Source organism: Periophthalmus magnuspinnatus, chromosome 18, assembly GCF_009829125.3.
Source record: "Periophthalmus magnuspinnatus isolate fPerMag1 chromosome 18, fPerMag1.2.pri, whole genome shotgun sequence".
Lineage (NCBI taxonomy): Eukaryota > Metazoa > Chordata > Actinopteri > Gobiiformes > Gobiidae > Periophthalmus > Periophthalmus magnuspinnatus.
This window is the reverse complement of record NC_047143.1, coordinates 12,049,287-12,062,839: the sequence shown is the minus strand read 5'-3', so window position 1 is coordinate 12,062,839 and position 13,553 is coordinate 12,049,287. Positions and strand designations below refer to the sequence as shown.

General features: G+C 40.5%; 1 protein-coding gene across 1 annotated transcript in view; it reads left to right on the top strand.

Annotated features, from left to right (window-relative positions):
- Positions 1-13,553, top strand: part of rpgrip1 (RPGR interacting protein 1) — a 42,750-nt gene that overhangs the window by 26,428 nt on the left and 2,769 nt on the right. The window contains exons 20-25 of the mRNA XM_055228882.1: positions 426-541; positions 2,019-2,203; positions 5,404-5,516; positions 6,934-7,067; positions 11,622-11,900; positions 12,270-12,354. Of these exons, the coding sequence (XP_055084857.1) occupies positions 426-541; positions 2,019-2,203; positions 5,404-5,516; positions 6,934-7,067; positions 11,622-11,900; positions 12,270-12,354 (912 nt within the window). The remainder of the gene's footprint in view (positions 1-425; positions 542-2,018; positions 2,204-5,403; positions 5,517-6,933; positions 7,068-11,621; positions 11,901-12,269; positions 12,355-13,553) is intronic.

Sequence of the window (13,553 nt, the reverse complement as noted above, 5' to 3'; positions counted from 1 at the left end):
GCACATTTTTGCCCCGGAAGTTAAACAGAGAGAGAAATAGTAATAGCCGCGAAAAGTGTAAAAGAACGAGCAAAAGAAATACAGAAAAGTACAAAGATGACAGATTTAACTACTGCTGGTCATGATGCCGAACACGGTAAACATTGTGTTTATGTATTTATTTTTAAATGTATTGTATGTATTAGAGCAAATTTTCCTGTCCCTTAGTTTTCACGGTATTCACGGTGTGAATCTGTTCATGGTGTGAAGGTGGAAAGTGTGAACGAGATTAAACATTGGCACGTGAACATCAGTAAAGAGCATGAAGTCCTTTTATTAGAGAAGAAAACCAGGGTAGCTACATTGTACACATTCCCTGACAGGTGCAGCAGTCTGTGGGTGTATGTGTTTACCTAATGAGGAATGTTGTGCACCTGCCCTTACAGGTGCAGCAGTCTGTGGGTGTATGTCTTTGATGACAGTGAGGACCAGGTGCCCCCGGTTTACCTAGCCAAGACCCCTGTGCCACTGCATGCACTGGCTCTGGGCAGGGACATCCGAGGTGAGACACGCTAGCCTTAGCTTAGCATCACAGCCTGTTGAGTCTTATTTCATAATGCTTCATTCAGGTTTATAAATGGCTCTTAATATTAAAAAAAAGACTTACACTGATCAACATGGAAATGATATAAGGTAGTGCTCCTCTGTGTTTTTAAATCTGGGGATAATGTAAGATCTCAAATTGACTATGAAAATCATATCTTGTTAATAACCAGCACCTTTTAAAATGTAAAATACCTTGTTTGAGATGACTCATGTGAGGCTCATCCCTCTTTCTGATTGGATAATTGTCTTGGTAAAACATAAACAACTTCTCTATCATGTCCAATGCATTTTTTTAAATAGAATAAATCAGCATTACAATTATTATACAGTACAGTTATCGGTAAAAATTATATTTGAACATGTTTAACTCCTATCTGGTGCAGTGACTATTTGTCAATGAAATCTAACTAACAAAACAAATTTCGGACTAAACATAGCTAAAATAATAATTTTTGGCACCATGAGTACATGGTTTAACGCAGAACAAAATCAATGTCCAATCCACAAATGCAGTTGCCATTGGACAATTTCCAATTATGCAGACAAACAAACAAGTTTTCATAAACAAGGACGATTTGCTGCCTCTCTTGCTTGACTGGTAAAAACCATATGCCCACCCAGGTAAATTGTGGTCTACCTGTACTTACCACCTTTATCCCCTAGGCACCCCATTGACTAAACCATATATTAACATAGCAAAAAAAAAAAAAAAAAAGTGCAAATTAGCCAAAACTAAATTAGTAAATTAATTTGACATTAACAAAAAATAACTTATTAAAGAATTAAATCTTACAATAAACAAAATAGGCAAATAGCTCCTACATCTAGGGACAGGTAAGGTAAGTACTGATTCCTCATGAGGAAAATGTATTCTGTCTCATCCAGATCTTGAGCTAGTCTCGGTCAGAACCACCTTAGCAGGGTTTGACCTATGGTGCATGTTTTGGATTGACAGGAGAAAGCAGTGCCCAGAGGAAACCCACGAGACATGGGGAGAACACTTAAACTCCATACAGAAAGATCAGACCCGAGAACTTGGGAAGTAAACCCATAACGTACTTGTTGTGAAGCGTTAATGCTAGCCACTGTGCCACCAAGTTTATGCGTTGTTTTATAGAAGTTACATGTATCCTACTTTTTAAGTTATCCAGCCTGGACTACAGAGCACAAAAATTTCTTGACTGAAACAACTCCTTCTGATGGCATTAGTGAGGAATGTGGAGCAGGTTAAATGAGCTTCTGGTCACGTTTGTTATAATGGAAGCAATTTGAGCACTGCCATATACAGAACAGGTCCTGTGAAGGTGTGTGGACTTTAATAACACAGAGCAACCCTTATAATTAAACAATGTAGACAATGCTTACACATTATATCTCTACTGAAACAAGACAAATTGATACTGACTCTTCCTTTCCAATGCTCCTTCCACCAGGGGACTATGTGCTAAGGGATGCAGCAGGGGGCCCTCGGGGGGTGCTTCGAGTCCTGATAAAATGGAAGTACCCCTTTAAAGGCCCAGCTGAAAACCGAGGAGAGAGCAAAACTGAGCAGGAGAGAGTGAGGAGGAAAGAGGAGCCTACGGACACACACAAACCCATCGCCAAGCCCAGGGCCAAGGTCAGAACCGCAAGGGGAAACTTGAGATTGCTTTGTAATTTTTTTACCTTTTTGAAACTTAATTTGAACACCTTAGCCTAGGTATTTAAAAGGGGTTATTACGCAAAATCTACTTTTTGGAGTTTTCTATCATGTTACAATGTTGTTCCCTCATCAAAAACATGCCTGAAAAGGTTTTATATGTCATCCATGCAATAATCTCACGATCTCTCCTGAACGATTCTAATGGTTAAATAAAGATTCTGTGCAATGCTCAGACCACAAGTCTACGTCATCCATGCTCACAGATGGCAATTCTCCATAAATATACAAAAGCATGATGCAAAACTATACACAGCAATTTGACAAACCTGATACAATGTGCAGATGTTTCATTAGCAGAATGCATGCTGATTGTGTTGTGATAGTGCTCTGAAGGGGGAGCAAAGAGAGGAGCAAGAGAGACTCTGAACGTCTAAAACAAACGAGAAACTTATAAAACATATTCATACATTGTTTTCAGTGAATATAGCATTTTCAAAACAATAAGTGTACATGGTGATCTAAATATGTATATCTGTTTGTAGTTAATACCTCATAGAAGTGTAATACCCCCTTTTTTAATGAAAACACTAAACCAGTTCTTACTGTTTGGACACAGCGTCTGATTGATATACACTGAAATGATGTACAGTGAATGTAACAGAACAGGCAAGAAATATTAATTTATTGATACTTTGCAGTGATATCACACTGGGGGTGTATGTATGTGTATGGCGGAATGTTCATCACTTACCATGATGACACAATGACACAAACAACAAACATTTTGAGGTCAAACACAGTCAAAAATGTGTTTAGATTGTCTGCAAACTCAAGAAAAATATAAAATGGATTTAATCACTTAGCGTTCCGACGGCCTTTACGTTACACATTTACAGCAATGTACGTGTATTTCTGCGTCACTCACACAAACAATCTACACATCAAATGAAAGCTACGGCATTCCTCTTTCTGAATATGTAAACCATTTACACCTCTAATCACCACAGTGCTGACAGGAAAGCCGTTTTTACAGAGAAGTCAGAAATGTGGATTTGGACTTCACTTACCATTGAGCACTCTGGTTCTGTCAAACATCAACATATTCACACAAAGTTGGTCTCATTCGTTCCGTAAAGGTCCAGAGAATATAATCCAGTCAAGAAATTACGTCCACAAAGGAAATTAGAGCCTCCATGTCCAATCTGCTGCAGGAAAGTGAAATCTGTTCCGTCACTTCTCTGCATTTCTTTTGTCAGTTTCAGGCATAATAAACTTCTGACAGCGCCAACTTTGTTACTCAGCGCAAAACAAACTTGTTAGCTTGTGATTGACACCAAAGTTGGCCAATAAGGTGGGGGCTGTGGGTTACTGGAGCCGCGGACAGTGAATGAGAGCTACAGATGACTGGAAGAGTACGCCCTACTCTCCCCCTTGTAGAATCAAGCTGTTACATTACACACGTTTAGTGATGTTTTCCTCTTAAAGCCCATGAACTGCGGAACACGCTGATGCGTGACATGCAGTGGTTTACTGTAAACAGACGGAGTTTGCTGCACGCGTAAAAAGACGAGACTGGATATAAAGATCCGCGCGTAAATTTACGCGCGTGTATTGCGTCATTTTACGCAGCAGTTTTGCGTTTTAAACATGACGAAACGGACAAAAGAAAGGAAGTATGCGACCGAGGACACTGTGGATGTTTGTACAAGTTAAACTCGAAGCATCTCGGACCCGGAGCGGTTCGTGGAACTGAATGACGATCTCATGGTGGACTGAAGAGTAGAGGGACCTTATGTTTTGATGGACTGGATGCTGTTCCTGATCGGTAAGCGTGGTTTATTCTGCTATTGACTTAATTGTGGGTCAAATGTGTATCATGTGTAATCATTAGCATTAGCTAATGCCAATCTGCGACCATCACGCACACAGTGTCTTGCCTAAGGACACAATGGACTATGGACAATGGACACAGAACTAAGGTCACAATGCACGAGTGGGACTTGATCCTTCAACCTTCGGGTTGCGGGACCAAAGCTCTAACCACTGAGCCACTGTCACAGAATGACTGTGTGTGTGTGACAGTATGTTTGTTTACATTTGGAAGTGTGTGTGTGTTTGTTGATTGTTTACAGTGTGTGGTTTGTAAATATATATTTATTTTGGCCCATAGCACTTGTTTTGACTGTATTTTATATACAAATATACATTTTATATTGTGTTTTGATATGATATATAAATGTACAGTAATAGAGCAGCTGGGTGTGCAGATACAGATTCCTTTCAGTGTGAGTTTTCAGTAGAGTGCTCACTGATGTCTGTGGGTTGAAACATTCAAAAGTTATTGCACTTTTTCCAAACGTTCTCCAAATGTGTTTCATTCGGATAGGTTTGGAGAGGCCTGGACTTACTCATGATAAAATGATTGTAAAACTAAAATTTTTATAGGTGTTGACCTCAAATTTGAAATGTAAGTGGTCAACAATCTTGTCAGTTGAGATATAGTGTATTTTTGGCCCCAGCTACCTACTGCAGCTTTCTACACCTTCATTTTCACAAAAATGTTTTGGCGAGGATGAGAAATTTTTTTTTTAATGTGTGTTCCAAAGTGTATAAATGTTCAGCAGACAAACTTACAGTGATTCTGACACCTGTGGGTAAAACGATAGGGTGTTACCTTTACAAAGACCCCAAACTAGTGCAGTTACTACTGAGGGTTCAATAATGGTGATTATTTTAATTTGGAGAGGTCAGAACAAAGGCAATTTCACCAAAATGACCCGGAATGCTAAGGAGCCTGTGGTCAATACAAGTGTTTATGGTCATGTTTAGGTGTTTGATTTTTAAACAAAAAGGTGAGAGTGACTAGCTAAAAAACTGTTAGCTAATGCTAGCTATCTTGTCATTGTAATGCTTTGTGTTTTGTGTGAGAGACTTGTTTAACAGTGAAAATAAGGTCTCCTGTTGTAGTTCCAACTAAGTGAGCTCTTTCTGGTCAGATTATGTTACATTAAAGCTCAGATTAAAGTCTTATAGAGCTTCAGACAGAGTAGAGCCTACATTTGAACACACCCCATGGAATGTTGATGACATCAGCTGCAAAGTAGTCAGTAGATGTTTCTGATATTTCTGCATACAAGTGGTTCATACTGAAAGCTTATGATCTGTTTTACCCACAGCCAAGCCCCCCCCTGAAGCAGAGGAGCGCTCCTCAGCTGGTGGTCCCAGTGGAGACCACCAGACACAGGTCCTCCAAGATGTCCCCTGGTTCAGAGCTCACCACACACAGCAGGTGCACCTATGGGTTTATATGTGGGTCCATACCAGCATATGGATTTAGGCCTGTAACTTCCTTAGTGCTGGTTTATACTTGGAGCTGTCCGACTCTGAGCCTGGTTTCAACTGGTTTTGACCTAGTGATCTAGGCTAAGCCTGCCACACACTACAGGCCCATAATTTGCTCTAATTTAAGCCCTGATTTGCTTCTCTCTGATTTTGTAGAGACGTGACCCTACTTTGGATCTTTGTATGCGATTTTTAACATGCTGCACTCCTCATGTGTGTGGTGTCAGTTCAATTTTGAGCTGGTCATGTTGTGACCACAAAACATCACCAGAGCAACAGCCAATAAAACAAAAAGAGTTACATGTATCCTCAGCATCAAGGGCAGAGGGTGTGATGGACACAGAGATGCAAGATACAAACTCAGGATATAACAAAAATAATTAGGAAACTTTATTACTCACCTCTTGTAAAGTTGTAAAGTTAAACTGCAGCATTCTCATGCATATTATCCATTAGAATTTATCCTCCACAAATAAAGATGCCAAAGAGTCCACAAAACTGTGCTATTATCCAGTTTGAAGCATTCTTTAAAAGTAAAAATGCGAGAGTAGCTCCTCACATGATTCTGTTTATAAATCCATCGATATTTGGAACATTTTAGAGACTCAAAGAGAGTTGTTTTATAGCTCTTCTTCAGAGAACAGCTGACTCAAGATAGCTCACAACTTTCAGCTTGTGTGCTGCAGTCTTTGTGCTCAGGGGATCGTAAGATTTAAAATCTCATATAATTCTCTTATGTCTGTGGTCTGTGCTTTTTGTCGCATGTTTATAAAAACGCTTAAGACAGAAAAATCCTGTAGTGTGTGGTGGGCTTTAGTCCATGGTGTTGTACTTGTTCAGACCTAGTTGAGTTCTGGTTTAGTCCTATTGTCCTGGTTTAGACCTGATTTGTTCCAATTCTAGTCCTGGGCCTGTTTGGACATTGTGTACCGTTCTGGAAGTGGCATGTTATCTGTATCTGAACATTAAAACAATAATTTGGAACTTTCTCCATGAAGATGGATAGGTTTTAGGACATAATATGCATTAATATTATAGCCAAAGGAACAACCTTTACATGGAAACAAGCAGTAGAAGGAGGCCCTCTTCCAGGACAAATAAGAATCAGGTTTGTGGAGCAAGCTCGCTCACAGTTAGGATGCATGTTTTTCAGTGCAATAAAACCATCCAAAATGAAAAACAAAAATCCCTTGTTCAGTTACTCTTCAATCCTGATTTAGTCCTGTTTTAGTCCTTGTTTAGTTTTGTTGTAGTGCTGTTGTAGTCCTGGTTTTAGTCCTGTTTTAGTCCTGCTTTACATTCACTCTAAATGTATTGAGAACATGTTCTTCCATGACTAACCCCCCTTGTCCTGTCCTGTACAGGCGCTCTTCCTCCAGGGGGTGCTCTGCTAGAACCCCAAGAAGAGATGCTCCTTCACCCCCCCCCCCTCCTCTTCAGGACCAGGCCTCTGTGGAGCAGGACTATGGACATGAGCACAGAGAGCACACTGACACTGGTGAGTCTTTAAAGGTGCCCTATGTAATTTTTCTGCTATAAGGTACACCACCTGCTTGTCTCCATGGAGATGTTATTTCATTTGCCTAAAATGTTCCACAGTATGACATCAAACTTATCTTGCACAGTTTTTTTGCATGTGCGCCAGAGCACATTGGCGCTGCCTGAGGTTTGGCAGGCTGATCCTCCTCGCACATGCCCAAAACACACTCAAAGGCACGCTGCGGTGATGCACACAGCACCACGGCTCCACTGCCACCTCCTCACACACAACGTGTCTGTGATCATCTCTCCTCTCTCAAACCTGTGGACCTCCGCATGCGTGTGGCTACAACGTGGCCAAAACTAAACACATCAGTGTATTCCAAATGTGTGTCCCCTCCAGCCAACACGGAGTGCTGCTCTGACACGTCATACATGCACTCAAATGATTTGAGGATTAAACAGCCTCTTCCACATGTCTTTCACCCTCTTTGCAGCCTCTCCAAAACATCAGCCATTTCAAGAAAGCTCTTTAAATAGTAAGATGACAGGGCAACTCAGTGTGTTACAATGTTGTTTTATAGAAGCAGAGTTCACATGTCATCAAAGTTCCACACGACTGTATCTGCTGCATCATCTCTGCCTGAGCCCCTCCCTCTTTGCCATGTGTGTCAATCAAACCAGGTCATTATAATTTCATTATTATCTCGTGTTTAGGTAAATCTCATTCAGAACTCACTTTGTATTGTCCTTTTATGGTGAATTGGAGGCATTAAAGAGGCGTGACATCAGCATCCTAATTATTTACAGTGATGATTTCATAAGCCCTTAGAGATCAGAGCCGAGTTAGGTTGCTACATGGGTTAACCCTAACAAAGTCTTGTGTTTGATGCGTAGGCCAGATGGAGTCTTTCTTAGTGGAGTTGTTGCATGTTTTGTTTAGGCCAGGGGTCTCAAACTCAATTTACCTGTGGACTGCTGGAGGCAGAGTTTTGGTGAGGCTGGGCCGCTTTAGGTTTTCCACAGGAAATGCTGTTAAAAAATGCACCGTTCAAAGTGCTGTTCAAACGGTGCATTTAAGGGTTTACGTAACTTCCGGGAACGAGAAGTGTTGTCCCATTTCATGCACCCGACGAATGCAGCCAAAAATGTGTCATGCGTTTCCATGGAGATTGGCCGTAGTCGGAGCGTGCATCTGAGCACACTTCGCACACTGCTATATCCCGTCATGCACCTTACGCAAATGGAGTCCGCTACGCAATACATGTTCAAATGCAAGTACTGGTTTATGTCACCTACAACAGTGCGACATGAAACTGTTGCTGCATGAAACTGTAAAATCTAAATAAAAATATATAGAGGCTGTATGTTTAATGATTAAAAAACCTGTGCAGCTCTGGCACACTCAGATATAGAAGGCATAGAAGGTAAACAGCGCCCTCTACTGGTATTAAAGTGATTTAGCCACTGATCAAATTAAACCTGGCCCAAATACAGAATCGTTAAACTGCAATATCCCACTTTATGTACAACTAATCTGTGTTCTCTGGTTTACAGACTATGAATGTAAAAATGATACTGTTACCTCTGTCTCTGTTATTACGTTTTAACAAAGTTTTTACTGCCATAATTTTGATTTATATTTTATTTAAATAATGTTAATGTCAATAATATTTTATATAGTATTTTAGTGTTTTATTTTGGTAGTGAGGTAGGAACTGTTGTTTTTTGTTTGATTCCACTCGACCGCTGAAAGGGACGCACGCCTGTTTTTTACCTGAAAAGCGTGGCGTGTTTGCAAGATATATTAAAGTTACACAAAGTTAATCAAAGTAAAGCTCATTCTACCTCCTAAATTTGGGTCAGCCAGCGAGGTATGTGTTTGTAGTTTCATGTGTTATTTTTATGTCTTTAATTATTATATTTGTAATTGTAATTTATGTAAATGATTTAGTTTGACGGTGGTTCGGTGGTTTGGTGGTTTGACGGCATTGTTGTCATCTACAGTCAAGTTTGCACTTGTATCAATTAAAGATTCATCCAGCCATCAGTAAAATAACTCTTTATTGACACGAGGAAGTGGCGTGATAAAAGTATATTTTGTTAAATTTATGTAGAAGCTACAATTGGGAAAAAATGACATCGAACCTTATATTTGCCTATTGATATTCAAAGAGAAAGATTAATTCCGTACTTCATTCAGTTTAAACAGAAAAAAATGGCTGCGATGACGACACCTTGACTCTTCTTCTATTAAATAATAAATAATTAAAAATAAAACTAATTATTTCAGTGATGTCACGTAAGATACGTTACGTAAGCGCACACAGAGGTTGAAGTTCGCTCCGTGTCCCATTTCAGCACAAAGGCGGGTACACGGAGGAGTCCCCTTCGTTGGCCGGGTACTTCGAACGGCACTTTGAACTGTGCATGTGGCGAATTGGGACACGGTCGCACCGTGGGTTTGACCCACGGGTTACCGACTGTTATTACTGGACTGTTATTGCTGACGGACATGTGTGTACGTGAGTGCGGACACATTAAACTGCACTGAGCTCATTACTTTTCTTTTATCCCGCTGCCTACGCATCACTTTGATTTATTTTGTCAGAGAGAGAGAGAGAGAGACCTCATATTAACTCTCTAAGTGCCATTCATGTGTGTGTATAAATATACAGTTATATGTATAATGTGCCGCTCTGCAGCAACTTAAAAAAAACTTTTTTGAAGCGCTGTGAACGCAGCACGCTGGGACAAATGTCTGCGTGTGTCCAGTAGAAATGAGGCACCAGTCAGGCACGGAAGAAAACACTCCATGGCCGTGTCTCAATTCACCAAATGCACCTTTCGAACTACTCCTCAAAGTGTAGTTTGAAGCTTCCAGACGAGAATGTGTTCTCCTCAGTGTAGCCGCCCGCCATCTTGCTGAAGTGGGACAGGCCTACGCCATCGACCATACTTCCACCGCTGTCTTTGAGCGTACGATACGTACATTACGTACGCTATTTTTAATTATTTATTATTTAATAGAAGAAAAGTCAAGATATCATCGTCGCAGCCATTTCTTTTTGTTTAGATTGAATATCAATAGGCAAATATAATGTTCAAGGTGATTTTTTTCTCAATTGTAGCTACTTCATAACTTCAACAAAATATACCTTGTGAAAATTTAATAACAGAGACAGAGCTAACAATATCATTTTCACATTCATAGTCTATAAACCAGAGAACACTGATTAGTTGTACACAAAGTGGGATATTGCAGTTTAGCGATTCGGTATTTTGGCCAGTGGCTACACCACTTTAATAATAGTAGAGGGCGCTGTTTCCCTTCTATGCCGTGCCAGTTCTTTTCATCTTATTATTTATAAGGTATTTTCTAGCAGTGCAGCGCTACATCAAGCTAGTATCTTGATTTACTAACATGAAGGTAAATGACACGTGCCACCAGGGGGTGCAGACCTATGGAATGTACCAGAACTCATGATGATTTTGTGCACGTCTCAGGACTTTCTTCTGTCCTTTCCTAAGAGTGTGTTGCTTCATTGTTCACATTACCTGTGTGGAACTCATTAAACTCTTCTGACTTTATGTTTCAGTCTCTTGGTCTTTGACGCTTACAATAGAAACGAACATTCTTACATTATTCTTATTGCAATAATAATTTCTAATGACAATAATGTCTTCTTATTGTCTAGCAATAACTGCACATTCCTTTATTCCATGTAACTCCCCTCCTTTTTAGTCATCAAACACATGGCCTGTACTTATCGTACGTTTCATGTTGCACTGTTGTAGATGAGATAAACCAGTGTGAACATTTGAACGTGTATTGCGCAGCGGAGTCCATTTTCTTCTCTTTTTTGCATAGGCGCGGTGCATGATGGGATATAGCAGTGCGCGAAGTCTGCACGGATGCACGCTGGAAACGCAGGGCACATTTTGTCACATCGCAATAACATCACAATAAAAGACAACAGCTGTAGTTTGAGCTCATTTGGTGGAGTTTAGACAGGCAATGGCATTTGAAATGAAGAATTTGTTGTATATATTTATACAGGTCAGAGGGACTTTGCCCAATGGTAACAATGTGTAGGAGTTATGTAGCGGTTGAGAAGAGTCCTCAGTGATGTGAGTGGCTGTACTCAGTACTGAGCCACTGTAGAGTTCAGACAGAGGGGTTTGGAGTGTACAAGTTTGCTTATGACATGGGAGAGCTTGGATTTGTGTTTTACTGTCAACTACTGGAACCACAATGTGAGGCAGAAACTGATTACGGATTATATCAACCCTGGAATTGCCAGTCTCTACCGAACAAAAGGTAAAAGGTACTAACTTGAAAACTGCCATTACATGACATCACAAGGTAGAACAGAGCATTTTGAGCTTTGGACATGTAGACAGACTAATAAGGAGACTAAAGGAGTACTCAAACGTGGGAATGAAACAAAACACAACTTGAGGTATGTTTTTGAGGAGGTAACAACATTATAACATGGCTTAAAGCTCACAAGAATCAATTTTGCAATATATAGGACCTTTAACCTAAGCAGCTTTCCCACTCTTCCCATAGCTGAAGATCCTGTCTCCTCTGTGGTCTCTGAGTGTAGCTCCACACACAGTGAGGAGGTGGTCATACCTCCAGCCCATTTTCCGCATCACGGGCCCAGGCTCCGAGTGGAGATCCTGTCCCTGCGCCTGGAGCCCTCTGCCCCTGTGGCTCTGGACAAGTCTGTGCAGCGTCTGTTTGTAGAATACCGCCTGCTGGGGGTCCCTCTCCACTCCACCGAGACCCCCATGTCCTTGAGGAAGCCCAGCCGAGGACAGGAGGTGCACTACAACTTCACCAGAGGTATACACACGCACACACAGGAGATGCACTACAATTTCACAAAAGGTACACACACACACAGGAGGTGCACTACAACTTCACCAAAGGCACACACATGGGTGGTGCACTACAACTTCACCAGAGGTATACACACGTACATGCAGGAGGTGCAACACAACTTCACCAGAGGTACACACACACACGTAGGTGGTGCACTGCAACTTCACCAGCGGTATACACACACACAGCAGGTGCACTACAACTTAACCAGAGGCACAGACACACAGCGGGCCCACAACAACTTCACCAGAGATTGTTGTGGAGATGCATTACACTATAACTTCACTTTTTTTAATTTACAAAAATATTCAGTGTCTCTCTCTGTATTAGTGATCTATGTGGATGGCACCCATGCGGTTCCGCTCAGACACTACCTGTTCACCATTCTGGAGGGCACTGACCCCCACCAGGGCAGGTACGCAACTCACCCACTCTCAAGCTCATAGTAGCAGTGCTAGAAATACACAACCCGAGGAAGGTCAGAGGGACCAAAACGTTGTGTTAATAAAAGTGAACCAAGAGTGAGACTGCGCAGTTTTCTTAACGTTTCGGTCAAATACACGTACCAAAAATGTTTATTACTGATACTGCATATGGTGGTATTCAGAATACAGTCACGTTCCTATAATCAAAATAATACAGGAATAAAGGAATTTTCTGCATACATTTTAATGCAGGTATTCTGTATTCAGAACCTAAATACATTCCTCTGTGGTCCAAGAGATGCAGTTATTCACCCCTCTGCTGGAGTTTATAAAATATAGAAATGTAGAAAATGAAAATATCAAGCCCAAGCATAGGGACGAGAATTGTCCTGGTGAGGGAATTAAAGCTGTATGGAAATGCCATAAATGGCAAAAATATTAAGTAGTAAGCAAGACCAAACACAGCAGTAACAGGTATCAAACATCAGAATTTATGGATCTCTAATTTTCAATTAATTTGAACTTGTTGTATTTTTGACATCTCCTCCGACAGTTTTCATTAAAAACACTTGAAACTTGGGCAAAAGACACAAAACACATGTTTGACTAAAAATGATCAATTCGAGTTGTGATACATTGTCAAGTGTGGACATGGTTTTTCAAAAAAAAATCTAGAAAAAAATTAATAATAATAATTTAAAAAAAATAATATATATATATATATATATAATTGGAAAAATCCAATAGAGCACAAGCATACATTTGTGAGCTAGACACAGTGATATCAGAATCAAGCTACTTTCTAAGAAAATGTCTCAGAAGACTGTAACAAATGTTTAAACTTTTTTGTGAAAAAGGTTGATGATATCAGGGCAAGTGTGAAACCATCTCGGGGTAGTAGCCCCAGTGTTGGTTCTCCGTTGTGCTCTTGGTCTTCATTTATGCCTGTGAATTTGGAGGATGTTAGTGCTTTACTAAAAAAGATGAAACCCTCTTCTTGCCCACTTGATGTTGTGCCCACCTCACTGTTTTAAAGGTGTTTGATGTGATTGGTCCACATATTGTCAGATTGATACATATTTCTCTGTCAACTGGGTCAGTACCAAGGTCTCTTAAACAGGCAGCTTTAAGTCCTATTCTGAAGAATCCAAATTTGGATCCATCGGAGCCAGGCAATTACAGGCCAATA